At 42.7% G+C, this 17,755-nt stretch overlaps 1 protein-coding gene across 16 annotated transcripts in view; it reads right to left on the bottom strand.

Annotated features, from left to right (window-relative positions):
* The window catches only part of EGF (epidermal growth factor), an 81,176-nt gene that overhangs the window by 42,405 nt on the left and 21,016 nt on the right, over nucleotides 1-17,755 (bottom strand). For 15 of the 16 annotated variants that reach the window (XR_011501835.1, XR_011501834.1, XR_011501831.1 and 12 more), the window contains 4 exons: nucleotides 17,155-17,382; nucleotides 16,214-16,416; nucleotides 1,202-1,327; nucleotides 584-706 (listed from right to left, as the gene is read on the bottom strand). Coding sequence is in view for 12 of the 16 variants with exons in the window: in XM_070504573.1 (XP_070360674.1) it covers nucleotides 584-706; nucleotides 1,202-1,327; nucleotides 16,214-16,416; nucleotides 17,155-17,382 (680 nt within the window). In the remaining 4 variants the exon portion in view is untranslated. The remainder of the gene's footprint in view (nucleotides 1-583; nucleotides 707-1,201; nucleotides 1,328-16,213; nucleotides 16,417-17,154; nucleotides 17,383-17,755) is intronic. The other variant, XM_070504580.1, reaches the window with a different exon arrangement.

Raw genomic sequence — 17,755 nt, 5'->3', positions numbered from 1 at the left:
GAAAAAAAGGAGAGGGAATCTGTAGGACAAAAGAGAGATGGATCACAGCTAATAAAACACACGGGGCTCGTCTGGATTCCAACAAATCGACTGTTTAAAGAACTTTGTAAGATAATTTGAACACTGACTAGATAATTGATGTTATTAAGGAGTTATTGTTAATTTTTTTAGGTGCGACAATGGTATTGCAGTTATACCTGAAAACTGACTGGATACTGGATGATAGTAGGAAATTACAGCTAGTTTTCTTAGATGTAATAATGCATCATAATTATGTTTTTTACATGCTTATCTTTCAGATAAGATATATATCTCTTTCAGAGATATATAATAAAATACAGATAAAGAAACAGGAAAATAAATATATATACACGCCTGTTCACCCGTGTTAGAGGATTTGATGTAATAGGTCTGGGGTAGAGTCCAGTTATTCATGTTTTAAAAAGTGAAACATAATAAAACTCCAAGGTAATTCTGATGCATACTGCTGATCAAGGACCACCAACCCAGATTATAGCCACCTTAGAGACATCACTGAAAATGAAGGAAAATAATGCAACAAATACTTCTTGTTGTGACTTACCGTGACACCGTTTCCCATCAGGAAGCAGAACAAATCCTACAGGGCATGTGCAATAATAGGATCCAGGGATGTTTTCACACCCAAGAGTACAGCCGTGATTCCAAAAGGCACATTCATTGACATCTACACAATGACAACAGCAAAACACAGTCAGATGGTTATTTTTGAAAATAAATCAGAATATCAGTAATGTCAGCACAAAGTAGGCACACTTGTAGCTGCTATAACTGGCCATGGAAAGGCTGTCTTTGCTACTCTAGCAAAGGGTGAAAGACGTCAGTTTAATGAGATGTGGGAGTCACATACAGGCATACCACTCTTCAAGAATCTTACAATAGCTATGGAACTACTCCTCTAAAAAAAGTGGAAAAAACTGGCATTTTGCATACAGTCAAAGCCACAGAGGTCCATGGAGCCCACTCCAAGAATCTTTGGTCCAGAAATACAAGACATTAAGAAGATCTGAAAGTACAGCAAAGCTTTCAAAACCAGAAGAAAAATTAATAAAATTGCTTTTCTGGGAAAAAATTGAAACTGGTTTCACAACGAGCCTCTGAGTGGCCTGCTGAAGACCAGCTCAGGTGGGCTGGCCTTGCTTCAGTAGCCCCTGCACGTTACCTTCACAGGACTTCCCGTCTTGGCTTAAAGTATATCCCTCCACACACGCGCACAGATGGGACTTAGGGTCTTGCCCACACACGTTGCCTCTGCAGTCACTTTTCCTCAGTTTGCAGACTTTCTGGTCTGAAAGAGAAGATGGCTCATTTGGAGTGGAGTGTGTCTTGACAGGGGCGATGCTTGATCCCTTCATGGTTCTCAAGAAGTCTAATCTCCCTGTGACATCTTGCTGTCTTTGGTGTTGCCTTTCACAGTGGCCGCACTGCTCTAGGGTCAAACAGCATTAGCGCGATTCCACAGCATTGAAGCCCATTTACTTCTCTTGACTGTACTACTCCTCCAGCAGCTCTCAGGATAGGACAGCCTAATGAGTGGGAGATGTCACCCTTGGGTTACAAATTCTAAGCACAATTGATTAGCTTTTTCATTCTGATTTACTTTTATAAAAAAATAATAATAATAAAGCACATAAACAAACATTCTGAAAATGAAATATCTGAGAAACAAAAATGCTTCAAACCTAAGAACATCTTTTAAGAATAACATTTATAGGGGCTGGCCCCGTGGCCGAGTGGTTAAGTTCGCATGCTCCGCTGCAGGCGGCCCAGTGTTTCTGGTTCGAACCCTGGGTGCGGACATGGCACCGCTCATCAAACCACGCCGAGGCAGCGTCCCACATGCCACAACTAGAAGGACCCACAACGAAGAATATACAACAATGTACCGGGGGGCTTTGGGGAGAAAGAGGAAAAAATAAAATCTTAAAAAAAAAAAAGAATATTGGGCCGGCTCCGTGGCCGAGTGGTTAAGTTCGCACACTCCACTGCGGCAGCCCAGGGTTCGGATCCTGGGCACAGACATGGCACCACTCATCAGGCCACGTTAAGGCAGCATCCCACATCCCACAACTAGAAGGATGTGCAACTAAGATATACAACTGTGTACGGGGTGGGCACGGTTTGGAGAGATAAAGCAGAAAAAAAAAAAAAAGATTGGCAACAGTTGTTAGCCCAGGTGCCAATCTTTGGGGAAAAAAAAAAGGAAGATTGGCAATACTTGTTAGCCCAGGTGCCAATCTTAAAAAAAAAAAAAATGTACTTAAAAGAAAAAGAATAACATTTATAGGTCAGATCTATATATTTAGCTGTTTTTAGGATCATTATTTAAAGAACATCTTTCAGACTCAATATATACCATTGCCATATACCTTTTTGCCAAATTTCTGAGCTTATTGCTGTCAACAATGTTTTACAAAATAGCCCAGAGTAAACAGTAAGATCAGCTCAGAGGGGTAGGTGCTGGGCTGAAATTAGCCAAATACATTAAACAACAAACCGCCAACTTGGTACCTTTCATTTTCAGAGCCAGAGTCAAGAGCTAAACTAGTAACATGTACATCCCTGCTGAAATTTGGCTCCTTATTTTTTACTAATTTTAACAACAACAGGACCCTTGTAAAACGCTCTGGGAAATACTGAGATAGGCTTCAGTCTGAGGGCGGATCCCAGGATGCAGGAAGATACGAAAGCAAGAGCTCTTACAAGAGGCGACGGCAAGGGAAGAAAACTGAGTCATGGACCCGGAGTCCCAGCATGGCCGAGATCAGGAGAGCCGAGGACCTGAGGGAGGGAATGTCAAAATCACAGCCTGGCTGTGACGGCACCAGAGACAAACCATCGCGAGGCTGAGGACAGCAGTGCGAGGAGCTGAGATGGGTCTCCTCGGAGGCTTGTTCCTCTGGTCTTCGTTTATCTAGAATTTACAAAGATGTCTCCCCACTCTGCCTCTACCTGTTTCCTTCTATCTCAAGTCACAGCACTAACAGCACAACAGAGTAGAAACGTATCCTCGCCCCCTTGAAGAAGTCCCTCGTGTACAGCGCAATCACCTGGGGGGCATGGCGCCCTCTAGAGATTCTGGTTTGGTAAATCCAGGGAAAGCTCAGGAATCTGCATTTTTAACAGAATCTGGAATGACTGTGATGCTGGGAGCCTTCACACCACACTGAGAAACACCAGCCTAGGGTACCAATGAAACATCTCACCCACATCTCAGTTACAAATACCTCCACTTAGCTAGTCCGTGTTATTTCCCCACTTATTTTAAACCTGTTTATTCAGATCTCTTGACAGAATTAAATGCACACTCAATCTTGCCAATTATTCATTGCTGTTGCAATATTACCCACTAAAACAGTCAAGATTTGCACAATAGTTTTTTGGATATTCAAAAAATTTTATTTTTTGTCTACGGTTTTTATGCCAATTAAACATACTTCACATATAAAAATTTTAATTAACCACAATTAAAAATAAAATAACCTCAATTTTTAAAATAAATGACTAAAATTAAAAGTTTGTAAATTTATTGGGCAAAATGCACCTACTTTAGATTTCTAAAAAAAGGCATGTAATTTTTTTTTTCTTGTGAGGAAGATTGGCCCTGAGATAACATCTGTGCCAATCTTCTTCTATTTTATGTGGGATACCACCATAGCATGGCTTGATAAGCAATGCTGGGTCTGTGCCTGGGATCCGAACCTGGGAACCCATGCCGCCAAAGCAGAGTATGAGAACTTAACCACTACACCACCAGGCCGGCCCAAGCATGTAATTTTTTAACTTTAATTTTTATAAAGTTTGCAAGTAAACAACAACAAAACTCTAGAAAGATCTGACTCTGCCTTTTAATAGCACTAAAACAAAAACAGAGGGATTATGCTTCCTGTAAACATCCCTTATAGATAGATGACCACTGGATTAAGAATTAGAAAAACTATTTTCTGTCTTGGTTCTGACTTTTACAGAGAATCACTTTCTCTCTTTAACCTCAGCTTCCAAATCCATGAAATAAAAGTGTTGACGTAGATATTCTCTAGATCCCGCGATTTAAAAAATAATTTCTTTTTACAGTTCTGTATAGAATCAGATGTTTGTGGTAAATTCCTCTAGGTTTCTCAAATTCCTCTAAAGATTCTCAAACCTAATTACTACTTATAATATATTAATGGAGATTCGAACTAATGAAGAAACAGTGTCTAGGGTACAGGAAATGTCTGCTGTGTCCAGATCCAATATTACTTATCTTTTTTGTGCTTTTTTACTACCTGCCACCTGCTCTTAGTGTGTTCTGATCATGATCCTCACTATCCTCATGGTGACAAAGTACACGCATCTTTTTCCCACTAATCAGTAAGCTTCTGAGGACGAGGCACGTGTCCCAGGCACATTTATAGTCCCAATACCACCTGGCACGGCACCTGTTACAACACAGGTGTGCTACAAACAGGTGTACTACAAACATCTGGGATACATGCACAAAAACCATCATCACGTCACCTGCAACTTTCCTCCTTTATTTGGTTGTCCTTGAATTTCCAGTCGACCTTAGAGCTAGAACCCAAGCGGATGGTCGGACTACGCTAGCCCGGGTCTCCTTCCGCTACACCACGCTGCTGACGGTTTGGAGGAGACATTAACAACGCACATCCGTCTTCAGTGATGAACACAGGCAGGAAAGCACTCACTATGCTCCTCTGAATGATTGTGCTGACGATGTGACCTGAATTCAGACACTAAACACTTTAAAAGGTCATTTGAGAAAGCGGCAAAACAGAGAAGCTTGAGGGCTGTATTTCTGTTTAATCTCCTTAATCTTCTGCTGTTCTTCAGCTTCAAATTAGGCCGAAGCCACTGCCGACCGCGGATCACACCCCTTCCCAAGCCCAGCAGGGGGGCTTAATCACCTTGGAGAACAAACTAAAGCTCCCGAGGATGGAGTTTCCCGTCCACCACCCACTGCGCCTGCGCCAGCGCCAGCGCCTGCGAACACGGGCTCGCCCCGGCTTCTCCCCCCCCCCCCCGGCCAGGTGCCCTGGATTTCACCTGGCCCGGCTCTGAGCCGTGCACGCGCGAGTCCCTGGCCTGCGCTTCTCCACCGAGCACACCTTTTTTCTCCCTCAAGCTCAATATGACTCGCCTTATCAACACAGCTTTTCTAGTCTCTTCCATTTGAACCCATCCACTTTATTCACTCTTGTAACTAAATATTTAGCACCCTCAAATTTTAGCGCACACAATAAAAAATTTGAAGGACACTTTATAAAGCATTTACATTATCACATTTAATTTGAGCTATGCAGAGCAAGTGTTCCCTTCCATTTTACAGAGTAGGGAACAGTGCCTTAAGGATCACCTGTGGGTGATAAGGGTGGGGGGGCTCACACTCAAGCCCTCTGATTACACATCCCACCTCTGTACCACATGTATATATGCACCATATATATACAACTGCGTATATGTGTGCTTATGTGCGTGTGTATATACATAAAATATAACTGCGGATTTTAATAGAAAAAATATATTATTTAGATGTTAAATATATATGTTAATTATATGTTAATTATATGTGTTAAATTATGTATACTATAAATATTGTTATGTTATTTTATCTGTTAAATATATGTCAAATATATAATATATTTTTAATACGTATATATTATTTTATATACATTTTCTATAAAAATCGTTATATTTTTGCTTCATTTGCTTATTGTCTTTCTCATTAGCGAGTTTTCTGAATAAATGACTGCCTCACCTTCCACAAAAACAGTTCCCAAACTGTATAGAAGTTTATTTGTTAACAGAAAATAACAAGGAAGAAAATACAAGAATGTTCATTCTGTGCTATTGGAATTCCTAATAACAGTAAAAAAGGGAAGTCACTTAGCCAGAATTCAGCCACTTGGTATTCTCACCCATGTGAGTCCCTGTAAGAATCAGAAAGCAAGCAAATCAACAGCCTCTGAACAATTAAAAAATAAATGCTTTTAGGGGCTGGCCCTGTGGCCCAGTGGTTAAGTTCGCACACTCCGCTGCAGGCGGCCCAGTGTTTCGTTGGTTCGAATCCTGGGCGCGGACATGGCACTGCTCATCAAACCACGCTGAGGCAGCGTCCCACATGCCACAACTAGAAGGACCCACAACAAAGAATATACAACTATGTACTGGGGGGCTTTGGGGAGAAAAAGGAAAAAAAAAAAAATTTAAAAAAATTGTTAAAAAAAAATGCTTTTAACTCTCAGAAGAGCCCCTCGGGCACACTTAGTTTTTCCTTACTTTATGCCCATTTCTGACAAGTTTGGACAGCCCAGCACGAGGATGGAAATACCAGGCGTGTAGCCTCCGCTCCCATCGTCACCGCCCCTCTCCACTGCATCCCCATCGGCAGAAGTGGCTACACGATGGCAGTGCTCTTTTTCCCAAGCCCAGACGTCGCCTCAGCCCAGCACCACAGACCGCCAGTGCCGACGACCAGGAGTCCTAGGAGAGTGAGATAACCCCACTGGTCAGCTCTCTCACGAGGACTAGAAGCCTCACACCAGGCCTCCTCCTGAGAAAGGCAGTACAACTTGAGTGTCAAAATGACAATAACCGCAGTCAATAGCAACATGTCACATACTTTTTAAATCTGTGAGTTTATAAAGGTGGTTTAAAAAAAAATCACATTCAACGCAATCCCAATCAGAATCCCAATGACATTCTTTACAGAAATAGAACAAAGAATCCTAAAATTCATATGGGGCAACAAAAGACCCCAAATTGCTAAAGCAATCCTGAGAAAAAAGAACAAAGCTGGAGGCATCACAATCCCTGACTTCAAAACATACTACAAAGCTGCAGTGATCAAAACAGCATGGTACTGGTACAAAAACAGGTGCACAGATCAATGGAACAGAACTGAAAGCCCAGAAATAAAACCACACACCTATGGACAGCTAATCTTCGACAAAGGAGCTGAGGGCATACAATGGAGAAAAGAAAGTCTCTTCAACAAACGGTGCTGGGAAAACTGGACAGCCATACAGAAAAGAATGAAAATTGACCATTCTTTTTCACCATTCACCAAAATAAACTGGAAATGGATCAAAGACCTAAAGGTAAGACCTGAAACCATAAGCCTTCTAGAAGAAAATGTAGGCAGTACACTCTTTGACATAGTATTAAAAGGATCTTTTCAGACACCATGTCTTCTCAGACAAGGGAAACAATAGAAAGAATAAACAAATGGGACTTCATCAGACTAAAGAGCTTCTTCAAGGCAAGGGAAAACAGGATTGAAACAAAAAAAAACCCACTAACTAGGAAAAAATATTTGCAAGTCATATATCCGACAAAGGGTTAATCTCCATAATATATAAAGAACTCACACAACTCAACAACAAAAAATCAAACAACAGAATCAAAAAATGGGCAGGAGACATGAACAGACATTTCTCCAAAGAAGATATATGGATGGCCAATAGGCACATGAAAAGATGTTCATCACCACTGATCATCAGGGAAATGCAAATCAAAACTACACTAAGATATCACCTTACACCTGTTAGAATGGCAAAAATATCCAAAACCAAGAGTGACAAATGTTGGAGAGGCTGTGGAGAAAAAGGAACCCTCATACATTGTTGGTGGGAGTGCAAACTGGTGCAGCCACTATGGAAAACAGTATGGAGATTTCTCAAAAAGTTAAAAATAGAAATACCTTATGACCCAGCCATCCCACTACTGGGTATCTATCCTAAGAACCTGAAATCAGCAATTCCAAAAGGCCCATGCACCCCTATGTTCATCACCACATTATTCACAATAGCCAAGTCATGGAACCAACCTAAGTGTCCAGCAACTGATGATTGGATAAAGAAGATACAGTATACATATACATGGAATACTACTCAGCCATAAAAAAGGACAAAGTCGTCCCATTCACAACAACATGGATAGACCTTGAGGGTATTATGTTGAGTGAAATAAGCCAGACAGAGAAAGACAAACTCTGTATGACTCCACTCATAGGTGGTAGTTAACATATAGACAAGGAGAACTGATCGGTGGTTACCAGGGGAAAGGGGGGGTTGGGGGAGGGCACTAAGGGTGAAGTGGTGTACCTACAACATGACTAATAATGATGCACAACTGTAATTTCACAAGGTTGTTGACTATCATAATCTTAATAAAAAGATTAAAAAAGAGAAATACCATATGACCCAGCCATCCCACTACTGGGTATCTATCCAAAGAGCTTGAAGTCAGCAATTCCAAAAGTCCCATGCATCCCTATGTTCATTGCAGCATTATTCACAATAGCCAAGACGTGGAAGCAACCTAAGTGACCATCAATTGATGATTGGATAAAGAAGATATGGTATATATATACAATGGAATATTACTCAGCCATAAAAAGGATAAACTTGTCCCATTCACAACAACATGGATGGACCTTGAGGGAATTATGTTAAGTGAAATAAGCCAGATAGAGAAGGACAATCTCTGTATGACTCCACTCATATGAGGAATTTAAACCTGCAGACAAAGAGAACAGATTAGTGGCTACCAGGGGAAAGGGGGGTGGGGGGTAGGCACAAAGGGTAAAGGGGTGCACCTACAACACGACTGACAAATAATAATGTACAACTGAAATTCCACAAGATTGTAAACTATCATAATCTCAATAAAAATTAACTTAAAAAAAAAAAGATCACAGGCCAGCCAGGCGGCATAGTGGTTAAGCTCCTCTTTGGTGGCCAGGGTTTGCAGGTTCGGATCCCAGGCATGGACCTAGCACTGCTCATCAAGCTATGCTGTGGAGGCATCCCACATACAAAATAGAGGAAGGTTGGCACAGATGTTAGCTCAGGGCCAATCTTCCTCACACACACGCACACACAAATCACCTTTGGAGGATACGCCAACCCTTCAGTCTAAAAGCAGATAAATTAAAGGAAAGAATCAAGCATTTATCTTTCCTATGAAAGCTCTTCCTCAGGAAAATCATGTTGCTGCTAGCTGCTGTGGAAAAGTTCCTCAGCCACTAAATGCATGAGCGATGACAGAATTAGAATGTCACCACTTTGAGCCTCTGATGGAAAAATGGCTCTAGGCAATGATAATCAATAGCTTCTAAAACCATCACGTGAAAGGCTGATGGGAAACTTCACGGTGGATGGGTCAGGCTGGCAACACCTGCACCGCTGATGGATCTGGAACGTCACAAAAGCAACAGGAGCCAGCCACCACGTGCCCCTGGTGTGGCCAATAGGAAGCGTTCCAGACCACCTGCAGTTCCACCTATAAAATATTCCGGCAAAAAATCAGAATCTGATCAGGCTTCTTCTGGGTCAAAACTACAGGGTTATAGGAAATAGAGAATCATGTTAAATGACACCATGAGGATAACATCTGCAAAATCCAGAATGTGGAAAATTCTACAGGACAGATGTCCTGGTTTCCTCAACAAACAAATGACACAAAAAAAGCCTCAGATTAGAAAATAAACAGTGGTCACAACCGGGCATGTGGAAATCAGCAATAAGTGAGAGCCGACAGCAAGAAAGAAAACAGAAAAATGATAAAGAGCCATTCCAAGGATTTAAAAGGACTTCAAATGGCAGCCACGTGGTGTCAGGGCAAACCTGCATTGAAAACCCAGCTTTGCCTCAAACCAGGCCAGTTCTTGCCCTAAAGGCATTTATCTTTGTAAATGTGACCCAAGTCATTAGGAAAATGTCAATAATTGTAAGTAATGTTAGTAAGATACAGCCATTCATTTTGCTAAGATTTCTGTGAAAAATGACAGAACTTTGGGTATTTGAACTGATAATTTAAAATTATATACAAATAGAAAATAATTGTTGGCAAGGAAATGGAGAAATTGGAATTATTATGCACTGTTGGTGGGAATGTAAAAAGGCACAGCTGCTGTGAAAAACAGTAAGACAGTTCCTCAAAAAATTAAAAACAGAGGGCCAGCCCCGGTGGCCTGGTGGTTAAGTTTGGCGCTCCACTTTGGCAGCCAAAGTTCGGTTCCCAGGCACAGACCTACAGCATTCATCAGTGGCCATGCTGTGGCGGTGGCTCACATACAAAAAGAGGAAGATTAGCAACAGATGTTAGCTCAGGGCAAATCTTCCTCAGCAAAAAAAAAAAAAAGAAAGAAATTAAAAATAGAATTAGTCTATGATCCTGCAACTCACTTCTGGGTATATACCCAAAAGAATTGAAAGCAAGATCTGCACACCCATCTTCATAGCAGCATTATTCACAATAGCTAAAACAGGGAAGCAACCCAAGTATCCATTGATAGATGAATGGATAAGCAAAATGTGGTATATACGTACTGAATATTATTCAGCCTTAAAAAGCAAGGACATTCTGACATATGCTACAACATGGATGAACCTTGAGGACATTTTGCTAAGTGAAACAAGCCATTCACAAAAAGACAAGTACTGTATGCATCCACTTCCAAGAGATACTTAGGGTAGTCAAAATCATAGAGACAGAAAGCAGAATGCTGGTTGCCGGGGGCTGGGAGGGGTTACAGCTTAATGGGTATACACAGTTTCAGGTTTACAAGATGAAGGAGTTGTGGAGATGGACAGTGGCGATGGTCGCACAACAATGTGAATGTACTTAATGCCACTGAACTATGCACTTAAAAATGGTTAAGATGAAAAATTTACGTGTATTTTACAATTAAAAAATTTGGAAAAAAGTTATCTGAGAAAAATACTCATGTATCTAAGACAATTCTTTTCTAGAGTTTTCCAAATTACCGAAGGTTTACAGTAGACACTCCAGCAATGACAGAATCAAAACGAATCAGAGTCCCACCTGGACAATTTTCAGCTACATCATCACTTCCATAAGCAGCTACATTTCCAGGTGGAGGCAATTCTCCTTCATGAGCTCTCAGAATTAAAGAAATTCCGCAATCTTTTTGTGCATGAAGTGAATGCAAAGAATTTTACAAAGTGTTGATGATAGATACTTCATTTTCCAAAGAATATGCTTTTGAAACTATCTTATGAGCTTAAAACTGGAATCTACATTTAACGAATGCAGAAGAAAGCAAAAATATCTGAACCTCTTTGTAAAAATTTGAACTTTTACAAAATCATATCTGTGAGCAGTAAAACTAGTTGCAAAATTCCCAGAAGTTGAGCTTGAAATAATGTCATTAACGTTGTATTCAAAGCACTTCCGGCACCGGCTCTGAGATTCACACAACAGCACAGGTGTCGGGGCAGCCAGAGAGCGCAGCAAAATGTGGGATCCACTCGGTGTCTGTTTTCAGACAGCCGAGGGAGAAGTGTGAGCGTGAGTGTGAGTGTGTGAGTGTGTGTGTGTGAGAAAGAGATTTTCTCCGTTCCTAAAATGGAAAGTATTTTTGAAAAGAGAGAGAAATAAGCTTTTGGCCCCACGATTTGGGCAAACTGAAACACGGAACCACGTGGAGGCCATGGATAGACAATAATACACCCAATTACAGATTTTTCCAAAACAAACAAGGCAACTGTAAGACATGACATGATAGATCAGAGTAAGGATGTAGTTGGGGAAGCAGCGTGGTGTCACTCTGCCCAGGGTCAAAGGCCACCTCCGTGTGACCTTGAACAAGCTATTGCGACATCTCTGACCTCAGCTTCTTCACCTGTAAAATGGTACCAATAATCACACCTGATTCATAAGGTGGTTGTGAAGATTAAGCAAGATCCTGTAGGAATAGCCTAGAGCAGAGCATTCTATACATACTCAATCATTACAGGTATTTCCATGCTTTCTAAGGGCCATAGGACCTGTGGCATTTCCCGACTTTATTTCCTACACAGCAGCCCGTGGGACTCCCAAATCGATTCTTTCCAGCCAGACCTCCTTCTTGAGATCTTAGGTTAGTGAGAGCTAAGCTGCAAAGATCCGCTGCAGAGAAAAGTGATTGAAACCGCTGGGGATTTATTCATAATATACAGAAGGGAGTTGCCCCGTGAAGACGCTGTCTGACCAAGGGCAGGGGTGGGGCTTACCACAGGTGAGGAAGACAAGGTGTGCTTAGATATTAAACATCTCCACAGCTTGTTCCTTATGATGTTATTTAGGGGAGAGAGTGCCAAAGGCTGTTTTTTGAACTGTTGTTTCCTAAACATCCTCTAGACACTAGAAGTACACTGGAGAGCTGCGTGCCCTGTCCTCACGGGACCAAGGAAGTTTAGGAAGACAGACAATTACGGCCAAGCACGATGAGAGCCCCGTGACGGGGAAAGCTCTGAGATTGCTCTCTGAGATCAGCCAGCCGAGCCTCACAGTGAGGGGTCAGGGAGGGTGTTCCTGAAAGAAGGGAGATTGGAGCTGTTTCTCAGAGGATGTGGAGAGTGGGCCAGTGCAGAGAAGGAGAAAGAATATTCCTGAGCGTGTGGAAAGGCCTGGAGCAGGGAGCAACCGTGACTGTGGGAGGAAATTAATCTTCCAGGATGGCTCTAACGCAGAAAATGGTGAGAGACCAAGCCGAGAAATGAGCAGAGGGCCTGTGGATAGGTTAAATAAAGAGACTGGACTTCCGTTATTCACAAGTGAGAGTTATTAGTCGGCTTTAACCAAGGAACGACGCGATTGGGTTCTGCCTTTGGAAGGGTTATGCTCCCTGCAGCGTAGAAAAGGGAGGCAGGGATGCTCATTGAGCGAGCAGGGCCGGACTGCTGCTGAGAGGGCCCCAGCGGTTGGACTGTAGGTGGCAGCACTGCTAGGACAGGGAGATTGCGTCCGTGGATGGGAGTGAGACAGAGGGAAGAAAGGACCATGGCTAGATTTCTGCCTTGGGAGAGGGTGGTGAGATGTCACTCACTGAGGTGGGGACACCGCAGCGAGAGGAGCCGAGGAGAAAGGAAGTAAAGGTCGGTAGGCAGTTATTTCCTTTGTGCCTGAAGCGCTTGAAAAAGATCCAGGTAGAAATGCTCAGAAGGCAGATAAATATATGGGCCTTGATAAGGAGATGTTCTCTGAGCCTGAATGTGTCCATTTGACGCGCCCACTGCAGGACCCTGAGCCTGGAGGGTGTAGACAGCAGGCAGGCGTGGCCCATGGGAGGGACCAGCGTGAGTGCTCTCAGGACACAGGCCAGAAGCATGGGAACCCAGCCCGACAGTGAAGCTGTGACTCTGCTCAATGGACTTGGGCTCAGCCACCGGCTGCCTCAGACTCCTCTACGACCAGCCAGTCGGAACGCACAAGCCGAGGCCTTGTTTAAAGGACAACTCGTCTTCCTTGTGAAGCTCTGTGGCTTTGCCTTCCTAAGCCCCGCCCTTGCCCTGGGTCTTCACCGGGGCTGCTCCCTTCTGTATATTACAAATAAGCTCCCAAAATTTTAAATCACTTTTCCCTGCAGCTAAACTCTGCGGCGAATCTTTGCAGCTTAACTCTCACTATGCCTCCGCGTGTGTGTGTTTTTTTAATTGGTCTAGATCTCAAGAAAGAGGTCTGGGCTGGAACTGACATATTCAGGAGTCAAGTGGGCTGCTGCACAGGAAATAAGGCACACAACCGCACAGGTCATCTGGGCCTTAGAGATCAACAACACACATAACCACACGAGGAGTTCTGAGAAGGCACTGAGGAAAAGACAACCTGTTTAACTTCCTTTAACCCAGCCCATCTAAACCATTCGACCCTGAAATGTTTCCCTTCCCCAAATAACCCCATTAAATCCCACAGCACTAGTGTTTCGTAGAACACGCTTTGATAAGTGACAGTTGAGGCATTTTTCAGGAAGTAATGCTGGAGAACCGACGAAAGCTATATACTATCTCATTGGGGGACAACTGCGTATTTTCATCTAACACGCACAGTCAACAGATTCCCAGACCGTAAATCCCAGGTGGAGAATTCCTGGGGTACCAGGCACTGGAATCATTCAAACCAAGGAAGCAGCGCCCTGGAACGGCGAGTCTGTCGCACTCAGAGCACAGGTGAAGCCCACCCTCTGGGCAACAACTGGAGCCAGCATCTCTAGGGCCAACTGCCTTCTGGATTCCAGGTTTGCACGGAGCTCTGCAGCTGCCAGTGGCTTCCCAACCAAATTCTACTATCTGCCACATTGTTTGAAGCTGTTCTTTAATGAGTCATTCTCGACTTCCTTCTGAAATTCCTGCTTTAATTATCCTGTGTGCACTCCCTATCAAGGAGGCTGAGTGACGGTGAAGAGCTAAAGCGTGCATGGTGGAAAGAACACTAAACTGGCACACTGATCACTAGGAATTTCTTCCAAAATCCAGGGTTAACAAGCTGTATAATCCTGGAAAAGTCACTCTTTTTCTCTAAGCTTCAGATTTCTCAACTATGAAATGAGTAAAATAATTGCTGACTTTTCTGTCTCACAGTGTGGCTGTGACAAACAAGATAATGCCCATGAAAATACTTTGGAAACTATGAGGTTACCTATAAATGTAAGATTTGGTGATGAAGATGATAATGGACATACCTACACCTGTTAGGAACGAGACTCAGTAATTACTCATAGTAGTCGTTGGTTCCAATTTTGTTGTAAGTCATCACCACTTGGACAATAAGTCTTATGTGAAGACAGCTTGAGCCAAAATTTCCCATGGAAATTTGTATCAGATTCACCGCCTTTCTGTGTGGAATATGGTCACCATCTATTTTATAGTGTTGCCACCAGGTTGTTGCTATTTCAGGTTGCGCTGCAACCCACAGTTGCATTGTTTCCCACAACTCTTGCTTCATAAATTCAAGTAAATCAATTTTTAAAAAATAACTTATGTGAATAAATACTTCATCTCTTGGAATTTATTTTATTTTTGGCATTTCCTCATTAACTGCCTTGAAAGCATAGGCATTACACAAGTTAAATTATAGTTTCTTTCTAAGTTTTTAAAGAAATCAGATAAAAAGCATTTGCACTATTAGTCTCCTGCTTGAGGATATGAGAAATAATGACATCGGTTCCCCTAGATTCTAGCCTCCCTTCAGCAATCTCATGCCTGTGCCCCTGTTCAGTGTCCACAGCTCTCTTCAGAGCCACGTCTGGGGCAGGCACGAACACACAGACATGCTAACTGTGGCAGGGCCTCAGAGTCCTAGCACTTCCCACACCCGTACCAAACCCTAGTGGCATCCAGCAGGTAGGAAGAAGAGAAAATACAATTCCATCTCTACTTTGAAATCTCACAAGGCCAGTTGGGGATAAGATTAAATACATTTCAAAGTCTTCTTGAAATAAAACTTTTACATAAAGCAAATGTTAGCGTAACATCATTTATGTGGTATATATGCCATATTGAAGAGCTCACCTTAAAAAAAAATGATATGCTGACAAATTGGAACAGAGAAGACTACAGCTGAAAGTAGAAATTTGAGACTGTGACTAGATTCAGTCAATCCATTCATTTGACTAACGTTATCTAAAATTCTTTATTTATAAATAAATAAATAACCATTGAAACTAAATAAAGAAATAACTGACACAGTCCCTGCCTGCAGGGCACTTATAATCAAGAGGGAGAGAAAATCAAAATGAGAGCATAGTAATACGTAAGTACACCTTGCGATGAGTTTGATGAAGGGAGAAATAAGAGAAAAAGAGGAAGTGAAGGGGCCTACTCTGATTGGATGACCAGAGAAGGCCTCCCTGAGGACAGGACACTTCAGCTCAGAACCGAGGAGAAGTCTGAGCAGATAGAAGAGCGACTGCAGAAGCCTGAAGGCCTGGAGGAGCTGGGGTGTCTGAGGAACCACAGAAAGACCGTGTTAGATTCTGGTGAGGGCAGGGGACAGGGTGCTGCATCAGGGTGGCCAAGTATTGACAGGCCTGCTAAAACACTGCATTCCAATCTAAATGCAAAGGAAAGCTTTGGCAGAATTTTAAGCAGGGGAGTTAGTGGATCAGATTAACTATTTAGAGGCAAGAGGGAAAAACAGAAAGATTAGTTGAGTGGCTACTGCAATAGGCTGGGCAGGAAACGCCGGTTGTTTGGACTATGGTGGTGGCATAGAGAAGAGGACATCTCAGACGTATTTAGGAGGTAGGAATGCAAAGGATTTGGCGGCAGATTGGAAATTAGGTGTGAGGCAGTGGGAGAAACCAAGGATGACCCCTAAGTGTCCAGCTTGAGTGAGTAGCCGGCTGCAGACTAACTGCCAGACCCTGTTCGAGGTCAAGATGACTCACCAGATGCCTGCGCACCGCCCTCTGCCTCAGGCTGCACGAGGGGATGCACAGCTTTAATTCCAGCAGGTGGTGCAAAGGACCGACTGAGGTTAATTCTAACCACATCCTTCCCAGTGTATTTGTCAGCTATCTCAATTGTCTGTTTTCTCCACGTTGAATAGAAGATACGGTCACCAAAGAGGGACACTGCAACCAAGTTGTGCCTAAAAACAACAGGAAAAAACACTAGAGAATGGCAGAACATTTCTTCCCAGGCCTATGAAACTTTCCCTTCATTTCAATTTGTCTGAATTTTAATCACCCACCTTTTCAATTGTTTCTTATTTAGGTTTAGAGACAGATATTAAGTTTAAAATTTTGTTTATGTAGTCATAATCTTAATTAATAGGATATAATGTCCAGGTTCATTGTCTCATTCTTTTGCTAATGAGCACAAAAGTGGGATGGAAATAAAATAGGAACAGAAAAAGCATTGATTTCTGGTTTTGTCCATTTCACGCTTGTCTAATTTCTGCCTCTTGCCACAAGCTGGAGAGTCAGTTACTGGCAAGACAGCAAATCAACTTAAAGATAGGCGCTTCTTTGATACGGCACCATAATTCCAAAGAGAATAATTAGGACCAACATGTGGGAACATTGTATGCCAAATATTCTGTTAATTATTTTTATTCATGTTGACTTACTTAATCTTCACAACAGCCCCAAGAAATTAGTACTATTATTATCCTCATGTTAAAGGAAACTGAGGACGAAGGAATTCATGTAAATGGCCCAAAGTCACTCGTCTAATAAATGGTAAATCTGAGACCTGAGCTCAAATCTTTTGAACCCCACAATCTGTGCTAAACCACTATACCAGTTTAGTTGACAAAAGTAAAATTAACTTATCACACAAACTTCAAAGGGCAATTGTTTTATTTTGTACCAAAAGCAGAACCTACTGTGTAAGATGTTTGCAGCAACGGACAGACCCTCCGTCATAATCGCTGGAACAAACACGGGAATTGTCGCCCTCTCTGTCGTACTGAATCCAAAAGAGCCGCTTCTCAAGCACATCCAGTGACACAGCTGTTATTTTCCCTGACGTCTCTAACAGAACCTTCTCTTCCACACCATTGAGATCTGCTCTGTGGAGGCTGCCGGCCGCCTCTGAAGACCAGAAGAGAAGCCTGAGGGCAGACACACCACAGAGACGCATCCTTGAAGGTAACGTCACTTAAACGGCCCACTCTCTCAGAGGTTCAGCAGTCCCCGCCTGTCCGCTGTCCACAAGTCCCCGAGTGCACAAGTCTGACTATTTTGAATGAAAATTCAATTCAACAAGTGTTTATTGCCCTGTTATGGAAATTCCACGCGATTTCAAGCTAGAAGGAGAATTAAGCTTACAAAGCAGGAAACCACGGTGGTCAGGAGTGCTATTTGTGGAGGAAGCCTGCCCTGGTTCAAACCCAGGCTGCCGTCCTATTGACAGTGGGGTCGTGTACTGTAAAAGAGGGCCTGGGTCTCAAAGAGAAGGCCCCTTCGGGTTCACAATGTTATGAT

This window comes from Equus asinus, chromosome 3 (genome assembly GCF_041296235.1).
Source record: "Equus asinus isolate D_3611 breed Donkey chromosome 3, EquAss-T2T_v2, whole genome shotgun sequence".
In the NCBI taxonomy this organism is placed as follows: domain Eukaryota; kingdom Metazoa; phylum Chordata; class Mammalia; order Perissodactyla; family Equidae; genus Equus; species Equus asinus.
Note: the sequence above shows the minus strand (reverse complement) of the source record. Positions and strands in the feature narration are given on the sequence as shown.